This window comes from Aplidium turbinatum, chromosome 2 (genome assembly GCF_918807975.1).
Source record: "Aplidium turbinatum chromosome 2, kaAplTurb1.1, whole genome shotgun sequence".
In the NCBI taxonomy this organism is placed as follows: Eukaryota; Metazoa; Chordata; class Ascidiacea; order Aplousobranchia; family Polyclinidae; genus Aplidium; species Aplidium turbinatum.
The window spans coordinates 28577535-28590263 of NC_137473.1; the positions used below are offsets into that span (position 1 = coordinate 28577535).

Below are 12729 nucleotides of genomic sequence, written 5' to 3' on the forward strand. Positions count from 1 at the left end.
TAAATTCATCAGTGAATCTTGTCTAGGACCGTAATCCACATAGTGCAAAGCAGTTACAAATTTAAAACTGCTAGTTGTAGGCTACTTTAGCATTGACTCAGCTTCCGATCAAGCTCTTGTTGGTTCCAACTTGATGCATTTAAGAAACGTCTTTAGAGCTTCGATTGCAAAAGGGTAATGTAAAGCATTGGGTTTGACTGCACCACGCCTTGATTACCCTCTCGAAGTCAATTTTCTTTGCAAGATGATAGGACAGCTTTCTTTAGATTTTTCAGAATTTTTCCTCTGACTGGGCATGGCCACCTGGAGATGCGGCCTGATTTGTCACATTTTGCAGATTTTGATTACAGCTACTGCTAGTGCTTGACTGACATTTTTGAGATGTTTTTACTTTTTGCGGTTTCCTAATGACATAAAACTTTTTTGTTGCCGTGGGGAAGCAGTAGCAAATGAGAAAAAGTAAGTTGAAAAACGCAAAATCAGACTGTTATTGAAAATTAACGGTCTGACTAAAATCTTCGAAATCAAATTTTCTTTGTTTTTCAACATGTGAGGATGTTAAAACCTATTGTGTCATCTTGGGAAAAGAATGAAGAAAGCGTAAAAATCTAATTTTTAGAAAAATTTATTTAAACGTTCGCCCAAAGTTAGAAAAACCTGGAAATGTCTGCAAAATGTGACAAATCAGACCGTATCTTTAGGTGACCATGGACTGGGCTATAACTTTAAAGATGCCACTAGCTTACAGATAATAATCAATTACTCCAAAAATGACAAGAGATTTGAACAACGCTGTCTGTAGGCAACATTATGAATTCCAACTAGATTAAAGCAACAACATCCATAAACAAAAAACTTAAATAAAGAAAAAACTCACTACCTTCCAAAATCACATCATGAGAAGCATGACCAAGTAGACCAACAAAAGGCTACTTGACCACACGAAAACAGAAGATCTTTTAACTATGACAAAATTACATCCAATTGCAACAATAAGTTAATAAAATCAAAAGTTTTAAAACTGTTCGGCCACACTAAAAGATCACAATTCGGAATCAGCAAAGTTTGCACAGAAGGCAAAGTAGAAGGAAAAAGAAAACGTGGCAGACAACCAAAACGATGGCAAAACAACATCCAATCATGGACCGGACTCAACTTGGCGACACTGGGCGAGCTGGCTCAAAATCGCCACTCTTGGAAGCAAATAACTCATGTTGATGCGCAATCTGCTGCAGGCGGAGATGATGACTGATGATGATCCATAAACAAAAAATATACAGGATTTACTTTCTTTAATCGTGCTTGGACTGATACCTTTAACTTTCCCAGATAACTTATGTTGGATACAACATCCTATGCCTGGCCAACGCAGATTTTGAAGTTAAGGTTCAGTTTTCAAGTTGACACTATCAATACAATCGAAACCGTTCAGTGATACAGAATTCATTTCAGTTTCAGATTTTACGTCTTGAAGATGTTCAACATCGCCTACCTTAACACGAAAATGATTTTTTCGTGATGAGAAGCATCGAGAGTGACATTTACAATGATTGAGAAATACTTGGAACTACGCACTTCATTTAAGAATTTGTTGATTATTTAGTAGGTACATTTTTACTTTAGTACTAAAAATGGGCCCCCCCTCAAAAGTGCAAAAACAAAAAAACTGCTCGTTTTTCCTTTACAATGTTTTGCTAGGGGGGAAACTGGCCCGACTTCCCCCCCTCTCGGCGCCACTGGGTGCGCCGCCCCTCCGAGTCGACGCCTATGCCTAAGGCTGTGATATATTTGCAGAATTTTCATAAACTTTTATCGCCATTGACCTTTTTATGGTGTAGAGCAGGGGTCACCAACCTTTTTTGCGTGCGGGCCACTTTGGTACTTAGGAGAGCTGTGGCGGGCCGCACTAATAAAATTTTAGGTAGGTTGACTCTTATGCTAGAATGAACGCATTTCGTACCCAGTATTCAGCGTTACATGTTGTTACTATTTATCTTAGAATACTGCAGCAACAAAATTAGACGAACAACGCTACTGCCAGACCAAGCTCCTTTAACAACACTTTTGACTTCTTTAACAATGTCTAATAGTAATAAACGAGGCCACTTGTTTTGTAGTGAGGCAAACGGTTTCATTAGAATATTCATCGCCAAGCAAGAGTGATGTTGTCATTTCGCTTCACAAAAGATACCTTGCAATTAACAGTTTCAGTAACCAAAGAAATGTTTGACACATCGCAATACAGGCAACAACAGTGACCTGCTATGCTGCTAACATATCAGCTAAAAATAGGCTTCAATAACAGGGAGAAAGAAACTAGGCATCATGAAACAAACGCTTGTAGAAATCACCGAAAAAACGTTTCTATCGTAACTCATGAACGGTGTTCCCTCTAAAAAAGCAATGAGTTGGTTTTTCATCTTTTTGTGAGAGTCTATAAAACCGTATTTCTTGATTATTAGACAACTGTCACTTGTGGTGCTTATCAGCATGACAAGAATTGTTGATTAACAACATTTTGCAGTACCAAACTAAATATTTTCATAATACAACCAGAAGTTGTCTTATGAAAATACAACCATAATACAACCAGAAGTAATACAACCAACACCTGTCAGAAGTATTGCATTTTCTTGATACAACAAGAAAATGTGTTTAAATTTATCTAAAATATTTTGCCAATTTATTATAAATTAAGTTGGCATGCCGGCCTATTTTGCTAACAAAAACTTGCTTAACGGGAACACTGCTCGTGAAACACAATAACGGTGAAACGCACACTAGTGTTTACATGACACTTACAAACTTAAAATAAGCAACCCTATGCTCACAGACAATTTCGGAATTCGAAAACAGACGTTTTAATCAACCACTGGGACAGTGTGGCTGGACATCGCATTGGAATAACTTTAAGCGACCCCCGCCTAGAACTACAATCTGAATGGTCGGTCGGTGGAATCGTATGCAAAGCGAAAATATGCTTCCCGGAAAGTATTTTTTGCCTTCATGCTCACTGACTCCTCAAGAAAAGTATTTTGGGTTATACTTGTACGCTGATACCTTCCGCGGGCCGCATGCGGCCCGCCATTTGGTGACCCCTGGTGTAGAGTAAAAGTAAGTCACATTTTCGTCTGTTGTGAGTCATTTTCGTGTGTAGCAGATCGTATGAGTTTGTAAATAGGCCAAATTAGAAAGGTGGTTATGGCCAGGTTTATTACAGATGCGTTTATTAGATGATGGGTGGAATTCCAATAATTATAGACTAAAAATTGCCTACAAAGGTTAAACTTTCTTGTCAAGTAAAGTACTGATGCTTCTGGAGTGCTCCCCCCAAATCAAATGAGTCACTGCTACAACCAGTACTTATTTTTATACATTTGTTGTCAAATAGTTCCAAGAAATAAGATCGACAATCACACTTCAACACAATTGTCACAGTAAAAAAAACAAGTAGTTGAACCAGCAACGCTGGAGATGCTTCCTATCACATGCTATGGAAGTTAACATCTTATAAAATGAGTGATGGTTACAGTATCCTTTTTACAGCATAATTCATCTACTGTTGAGCAGTATTGTGGAAGAAGTCGCCCCGGTAGCTTAGCTGGTTAAGCGCCTGACTGTGTGCACGAAGAAAGCAGGGCTGGTTTAGTTCTCGAGATGTGCGTTCGAGTAACGCATTTCAAGGACTGCTCTCCTTTTACCGGCATCTAGTGGACGGAATTATTCACGGACAGCCAGTTAAAAAAAATCAGTAAATTTCATTTTTCTTTTTTAGTAACTTTCCATCACCTTTTTAGCGCGGCTGTGTCTTGCTTTGATCGTCAGCGACAGATCCCAAAGAGCTTCTTCTGATAAAAACTCCTGAAAGCCATCCAAGAATCGAATAATATCTGGATCTCTTGAATACGGATATTGACTGAAAAACAATCAATGAAAGAAGAAATATAAAGGTTTAAAGAGTTTCGGTACAAAGCAATTGAAGCCTCTGTTTGACGAATGTTGCCAAACAATGTCTATGAAACTATTATTACATATAATCATTGCAAATCAACAGTTGGACAAAAAGCAAAAGTGTTTCGCTTGGTCATGTTACATTCGTTAAACTTTTGAAGGTGTTCAAGGAAGGTCAGTTCTATATATTATGGGACACTAGGGTGGTCCTTATATGTAGCTAAAACTTTAAGTTGGATGAAATTGCACGGGCGCTCTTACATTGGTTCCACTTGATGTAAAAACACTTAATGTAAAATATGTTTTGTTTTAAACGACGATTAAGGTATGCTAATACACACAAAATTTTACATGGCTGAGTCCAATTAGTGTTATAAGAGGAAGACAACACAAAATGTTAGCGGTTATTTCTTTTCACGTATTCACAATACTCTGGCCTTGTGATTTTCAATAAGTGCAGCTTTAATTTGTGAGGCAGTTTCTTACGGTGCTCAGCCACTAGCCTACTTGGAGGATAAATTGTGTTTGTTTATCCGAGTTTATCCACAGCTCATTACCCTTCACAGGCTAACAAATAAAGTTGGCACAAAGTGTGAGAGTCATTTTAGAATATTTCAAGGGTCCTGATTCCGAAAATACGCCTCTAGTTTTTTCCAGCTGGCTCTAGTTTTCCAGGTGTTCGATAAGAATTTTTAAAATCGTTACCCAAAAGCTCTTCTATAAATAAAATCACTCATTTTAGGACTGTTTATTATAACTGTGATGTCATAATTGCATTTGTCTAGTCCAATTGGTTGTTGTTCAGAAAAGCTGTAAACACAAGCAAGGGATACAATGCAGACACAGCGATTTGAGTGATTTTATCAAAAGAGGTTGCCAAGCTTATTACTTTGACACGAAGCTGGGAGACTAAGCTAAGTTCTGGATTCTTCATAAAGTATGCAAACATTGCACTAAAACTCTGAATAACAATCGGAGTGCCATTGCGTAAAGACAACCGGAGGTCACCACGACAACTGACTTGTGCACAAATTTTTTTTTTGTCGTATCCAGGCTTACACCCGGTGGTTGAAGATTTAGATTAAGTGGACGGGAAGGCAAGGAAGCCAATCTTCATGTCCACCTTCAGGCATGCCTTTAAGTGTCCTGCCAAAGACACAGCCGCATGCTCTTGAGCGGTGTCGAACCGGCGCCCGTTCGATTGCCGTTCCAGGGCTCTCACCACTCGGCTATGCAGCCGACAGTACACAATAAACATGTTCGTGAAATAAACATCACAATAAACATGTTCGAAAGAAATCCGACAATTGAATATGCGGAGAAAATTCAAGGTCCTTGAGCATACGTTAGATGTCGATTAATTTTTAAAAAAGCTTGAGGATTTCCATTTTAACCAATTTAGAACTATTTTAGAAGGCGCCCGTTTTTAACAAAAGATGGCAAATAAGGACTATCCTGAATTGTTGGGGATATGCTTTAAAACAGGGGTTCCCAACCTTTCTACGATCTCGTACCACTTGGACGTTCTGTACTGCCAAGCAAACCACCTCTTGCAGAACAACTAATCTAATTGAGTCATATTTTATTCAGAAGAATAATATTGGCGTGCTAAAATAACACTAAGTAAAGCACTGGTCGATGCGCGGTGTAAATTTGCTAACAGCGCATCGAAAGTCATTTCCGGGCGCATCTAGTCGGTTTCGATTTTTTGACTTGATGTTGATCATGACTGAAAATCCCTGCTCGCATTCCACGTGGAAGGGAAAATCAGTAGCTGTGGAACAGCATGGGAAGCTAGCGTTGAATATGAAGAGGCCATACTGAGCCAGAAGTTTATTGGAGAACATTCCTTGTAACTGTTACTGAACATTTTATTCCGATCTATTTTTAGCTTACAACTAGCATTGTTCAACGATATTTGTAGCTTAAGCTATAAAACAGTATATGATATCTATCAAGAGCAATCATTTGACATAATTAGCGCCCACTGTCCCACAGAGTTGTAGGCCTACCACTTTTCAAAGCAACTGAGCTCCAGGGTTGCCAGATTGGCCTTTTTACGGCCAAATTTCAGAAATTTGGCCTTTTTGAAAAGTGTTTGGCCGGACTATTTTTGTTTGGCCGCTTGGCCTTTTTTTGGCCTTTTTTAGTTTCCCGATTGGCATTTGTTTGGCCTTTTTTTCTTTTGATTTTCATAGTCTTTTGGTTATCCCCCTGGTTATTCCTAGCAACAGCGAAAAGTTTTGGTGTAGCGTTTTACATCATGCCCATTTCAAAGACCTTGCTAGCTATGCTTTAACACGTCTCTGCATCCCTGTCAGTAATGCAGTAGTAGAGAGGATTTTTTCATTACTTACTGCAGTGAAAACAAAACCACGAAACAAAATGCAGACTGAGCTTTTGGAAGCGATTTTGCGAATACGAACGGACATGCTGCTGAATGGAAAATGTTGCACAAACTTTGATGCCAGTGCCATAATGATAAGGCGTTTCACATCTGATATTGTTTATGGTGAAACTACCAGTAACAAAATGGAAGAGGCGCTAGCATTCCAAGAAATAAGGAGTGTTCATTGTGGAAGGATGTTGGACATAAATGCAATTGATTTCTTAGCCTACAAGTAATTGTATTGGGTGTAAATATAGTATATATACACTATTTCATATTGCATTAAGTGATATGCCAATATTAACTCCTTTTTCCTCTGCTCACTAGTCACCAGGGTCCCACTGGTGGACGTTAATGGATTTTTAGTCTACAGGATGATGCTTAGCCTAATGTTATATACATATTTCAGTTGTATTGCAATTGTTTCCATACCTATCTGTTTGTATTTTATGGATTGCATTTTTTCAGGAATTTTACAAAGTAATTCTTCTTTAACAGATAACATGTAGAACAATAAAAACTGGGTAAATATCATCTAATTTGTTGTTGAAAGTAAGTGCAAAAACACCACTGATTTCAACAAAGAGAACAGAACCTCAGGTTTGGCCTTTTTTTCTATAATTTGGCCTTATTTGGGGATGCATTTGGCCTTTTTTGTTTTATCAATCTGGCAACCCTGCTGAGCTCCTTATTGACAATTGACATGACCTGTATTTTGAAGATCGTAATGATACGAAACAACAAGAATAGTTACGTAACAATAAGAATAGCGTCGGGAAATTTTTTTTGCAAACAAAATCAGATAAACAAAATATAAAGTTGTTAATCCACGTTTTTGTGAAAAAAAACAAAACGGAAGCTACTCGCGTACTACCTGAAACTTCGCGTACCATTAGTGGTACGCGTACTACAGGTTGGGAACCCTTGCTTTAAAATATTCAATTTTTCAAATTAACTACAATCATCACCTTTGTTTAAATCTTCTCATGGTGTCCAGAATGTTGAATTGCTGCCATCTCTTCCGGAAGTTGATCATTCCAGGAGCAAGCTCATCCTGGTTCCCAAGGTGGATAAAAGTGAGATCTTGAAGAATCAAGCCCCTTAAAATGAAGGGAACACGGACAAGTGTCATGATATCTACTGTATTTAATCATGTTGCTCACGTAATCTATATTAATTTTTGAAGTAATTCACAAATAAATTTTGATTGCATGTTATGTAGGGTGTTTCATATTTTCACCATTTTTGATTTTCAAAAAGCCTGGGGTCTGATGTGGTGAAGTTTTGAGTACTGTAACAACTTGTTTCTAAAATTTTGAGTCATTGTGACGTCATAAAAATGTGGGGCACGGCCTTTGAAGTTCGAAATATCGCAGTTTTACGTTTGCGTGGTTTCCAAGATCTTCTAAAGTGCTGTAACGATTATTTATGCCTCTAAACATGACATTGTTTTTAATTGTAAAACATCTTTTGGTTCGTTATTTTATCCTCAACATTTTAAACTTTTTCGACTCACAGGTCCCGCTTATGCGTGAGAAAAATGTCTTTGTTGTCAGTTTAGCACTTAGGTGTTTATCTGGATATTTTGCGCAAATGCGCTTACTTTACTGCATTGCCAACAAATTAGAATCGCGATTTTATAAATGTTCAACGACTGATAAGAATTTTTTGTTTCGTTCATGCTGTACGTCCTTTTGTGCCTCGCAACTGTGGCATAAAGATCGCCTTTCTTGTTTTAATCTTTGCCAGTGGCTTACAATGACTCGTTTAGACTGCATAATCTGCCAATTATGTGAGCGCAGGTGAACATCTAATTGATTGTAACATTATTACTTTTAAAAGAACATGTTTTCCTTTATTCAGCGCTGTGTTAACTCCGCCAACAGCCGGATAATGTCTTTAGATAAATTCGGACTGTTTTTGCAGATCAGACTACTTCAAACATTATCAGCAGGCTCTTTATCTTGATCATTAATTGATCATACTGTCTGGTTTGTTTGTTTTGTCGTTTTTGTGTGGTTACTATGAACAAAGTTTTGTCTGCAATAAAGTTGTAATAATAGTAAAAAAATACCGGTAATTAACGCTTCTCCACGAGTATAATTGGAAAGTGTTTTAAAAAGGCACACACGTAAATCATCTCCAACTGAAAATCCAATGCTGAGCTACTCATTTCTAAAATAAAGCAATGGGACTTATTGGATGACAGTGTTCAAATTACTTAGTAGGGGGCGTTGTGTACTTTAGTGATTATTTCGTGTTAAAAGTTACTTTTGCTTGATTTACCTTTTGGGGTGTGCGTTTAAGCAACGCACTTCAGGACTGCTCTCCAGTTAGCAACACCTAAATGATGGAACGATTTCCTGCAGCAATACTTCAACAAGCGGAAACTTTATTCTGCCAATCACGATAACCGGCCCTGCATCAAAAGCTTTACAAGTATGCGAAACTACCAGGAATAACCTATCAGAGGCTTTGTCAGCCGGCGGATAAAGATTCAAAATAGACCAACTAACCAAAAAATATTTCACAAGAGATCCGACGTTTTTCTGACATTATTATGTCTATTTGTCTTTCATTGTCCTATGACGTCATGCTTTATAGAAAAATTTTAACGTTAAAAAGATGATTTTGTCGAGACAAACGAACAACTTCAAAACCTTCCTTCAAAGGCATATAATTTCGAAATGTTTTCTGTAAGCATCTTTAAAATACAAGCAACTCAGTTTATGGTTGGCCTAAGCCTTGAGTTACCCACCAACATGACGTCATCAAAGTTTGAACCTCACCAACGATGCTTTTTCTCAAGGTTAAGAATAAACATTTGCTCGACTATATGATATAAATATATGTAATTGCCTTTAACTGCATACAACCTATCATCCATAATTAACTCAACGTAAAATTGCTTGAACTCTTAGCCGATTTCATAAATTTATTTGTAAAGTCTTATCTTAGATTACACAGGTCAACAAAAAAAAAAAGATTTGTGTCTGCAATGTAAGATGTGATTTGGGGTATATTGAGGCTGCTGATTTTCAAAAATCACATCAGATTTTACCCATCACATCAGGTTTTTGAAATTTTGCATGATATTTTTTCTCATAATATTGGCTTTTTGGCCGAATTTTCTATTACTATTACCGTTTTATAAAGACCTGATGAGGCAATAGTGTTTGAAAATTTGTCATAAACATAGAAATGATTTTATCTTGTAACATTTGGAAATGTATGATGCCATGACCATTGGAGTGACCCACCTACGTTCAGAAGGTACACTAGTCAGAAGGCCCTTATAGGGGGCCTATAGCTATAGCTAGATGGTCTGCTGGTCAATAAGGTCACCTAGACCGTCTTACTATAGTGGACCTTCCGGCTAGTGGACCACACCTGTCTATGGTAGATCATCCAACTAATGTACCTTCTGAGAACTGTCCATAAACAGGCATGGTTACATTCACTTTCGCCTGAATGTTTAGTACCACTCCACTGTTTGATATATAACATCGGTTTCATCTTTTTCGTTTTGTAAGGAGTCCACTATAGCTACTGCTGAATGTGAAGATTAAAGCTTATGAGAAACTTGTCTAATGTCTATAACTCATTCCTATTTGAATTTTTAGATATTCAGATTTTTTCATATTAGCAAGGTGTTAATTCTGTTTGTGGTGTGAATAAGTAGCAGGATGGCATCTTCAAGGAGAAAGTAGGAAAATGACCCTGATGTTTTTTGTTACATATGTGGCAGTTATGCTGTTCTTAACCGAAGGCAAACCATAACAAATTTTGTAAAACAAGCATATCTTGCATACTTCAAAATTCGCCTAGGTGATCAGGACAAATCATGGGCTCCACATACTGCATGTAAAGCTTGTGTGGAAAACCTAAGACGATAGATCAATGGAAGTCCAAAAGCCATTCACAACATTCACGAAAATCATGCAAGCGAAAGTTTGTCCCAGAGTAACGTTTCCCAAATGTGCATGTGAATTTCCTTTTTCTCTGTAGAATTGAACGTATTTTTAGGTGTCTATTCAATTTTATTTTTCTTTGCTGGCGCAAACATATAGCGAATGACATTACAAACACAACTGTAGCACCAACAAAAGGAAAAGATGGCAAAACCAAAACGTTTAAAATATGCATTGGGGATTTGCACAACCACCAAACCTACTTCTTAACACGAAAAAAAATAACAATGTTCTTTTGTAAAAAAAAGGGCGTTGAACGTTTAGTGTTAGCAGATAAACTTTGAACAATTGGGTTCAAGTTACCACGGACTTCAATAAAATAAAAAGTTTAAAAAAAATGTCATGAAATACCTCAATGTTTTCATTAATATTATGTTTGTATCTCCAGTGTATTTAGACTTTATCGCAGACCTTGTTGACAAAAAAAGGGTCAAATTCCCTGAAACGCTATAGTCTACCAATATAGATCAGGAGTCGATTTTCACCAAACACAGCATTCAGATATCATAAAAACCTGATGTGATACAAAAAATCTGATGTGATTTTTGAATTCAGCACCCAAAATACAGTATACCCTAGAATGGCATTTACTATGCTGACAAAAAATGGGTGTTGGCTTGTGTTATTCTATAGGCTACCTCGCAGATTAGTTTTGCGAAGTAATGGTCTGCTGCTGATTTCTATTTCAAAGAAGCTTGTCGACCAAAGTCAAGTTTAAGAAAAAAAATAAGCCTTTTAGTAACTTTCAAAAAACAAAAAAGTTTTCTATAATGGTATTGGTAGTGCAGTGGTAATATTCATTATGACGTCATCAAAGGGCGAGCTTCAATTATGAGGCCATGTTTATGGGACTTGGACTGACTTTCTATAATGGTATTGGTAGTGCAGTGGTAATGTTTACTATGACGTCATCAAAGGGCGAGTTCAATTATGAAGAGCTGTTTATGGGACGACTAACACTCCAATACCGATAAAAAAACGTTATGCACAATATTTCTTATGGTTATCTTTACTAACTATATTGTTACAAGGTAACGAAATACCTACCTTCTCATTTGATGACTTTGATTTTGTTTTGTAGTGTGATTAGTATAATGGTAAATAATTTTAACAAAATGTAACCTTAAAAGAAAAATATTTTGAAAAAAGTTGAAATATATTTGTGTGCAGCCTGAGAAAGAAAATTTTTAAGCATATCTTTGAAAACTACTTGATAAGAAAAAAGTTTTACTTTTTGTACTTGCTTGCTTTAGTAGCTAATGAGATAACTGGATTTATACGTGAAAAATTGTTTGTTTGTTTATTATAATATTTAACCTTTAATATAACTTATCTGCTGGGGAAAATGGTTTACAGAAATTAAAATGCATTAAATGTATCCATAATAAACTTTTCTACTAAACGTGCAATAATATTTTTATTAGAAAAATGGGGTCCCCCGCGATTGGGCTTCTCTCGCCCCACCTGCAGGGGGGCTAGAAACCTGAAACTCTGATTTTTTTGTTTCTCCATATCATTTTGAAGTCATTAAAAGAAAAAACTTGCTTTTAATACAAAAAAATCACGAAACCCATTTTTCTGACACAACGCTCCACACTATACTTTACAAAGAAAGCAACGCCGCAGCATCTCGGTGTTCTACGCGTTTAAAGATAGTTTAGGCTACTGCCATGATATGGAAGTGCATTTTCTTGCCATCCTTGGAGGCAGGCTCTTCGTCAACAGCTCATCTAGAAGCTTCGAAGCTGTATTGTTGTACAACACAAACAAGTAACTCTCCATTCCTCCGGCTCACTCAGTTTATACGAAGGAAGAATATCAAAACATCAAGATCGTGATGAGTGCATTGAAGTACAACCTCTACAATTGGGAGGTCATCAGTGATTTCAAGGTGGCCTTCATAATGGCGCTTCAGGGTGGTTTTATCAAGTTTCAATGCTGTCTTGGTCTCTGGCATAGCAGAAACACATCATCCCTATCCTATATACCATATAATCAACGCAAATTCAGCATGATAAAAGTTGTATGGTCCGATTTCCCTGTTTCTTAATTAACAAGTGTACATTGTTATAAAAACGTTGCCACTTAAGTATGAGAAGAACTAAACCATTAAAGATAGTTGATAGAGGCATGCAAACACTTGCACAACTTCAAATTTATCTGCTCAAAATCATCTAATAAACAAAGCAACTCACAGATATGGTATACATGGCTGCGAGGCTTCGGCCAATGCTTCTCTGTATGTTCTGAAAGATGAGGAGCTGTCAATCAAACGGCAATATTCCTGCAATCCTTCACTGGTTTGTTTCTGCCAATCAAGTCGTCGCAAAGGCGCAGAGTCTAGCGCAGATAGGACAGCCAGGTAGGAATTGAAGTTGTTTAACTTGCGAAGATGCTGTGGATATGGAAACATAAACT

At 37.2% G+C, this 12729-nt stretch overlaps 1 protein-coding gene across 1 annotated transcript in view; it reads right to left on the minus strand.

Annotated features, from left to right (window-relative positions):
* LOC145788482 (rap guanine nucleotide exchange factor 1-like) overlaps positions 1-12729 on the minus strand; it is a 30980-nt gene that overhangs the window by 8717 nt on the left and 9534 nt on the right. The window contains exons 6-8 of the mRNA XM_082600246.1: positions 12507-12706; positions 7309-7440; positions 3790-3916 (exon numbers count right to left, since the gene is read on the minus strand). Coding sequence (XP_082456372.1) covers positions 3790-3916; positions 7309-7440; positions 12507-12706 — 459 coding nt within the window. The remainder of the gene's footprint in view (positions 1-3789; positions 3917-7308; positions 7441-12506; positions 12707-12729) is intronic.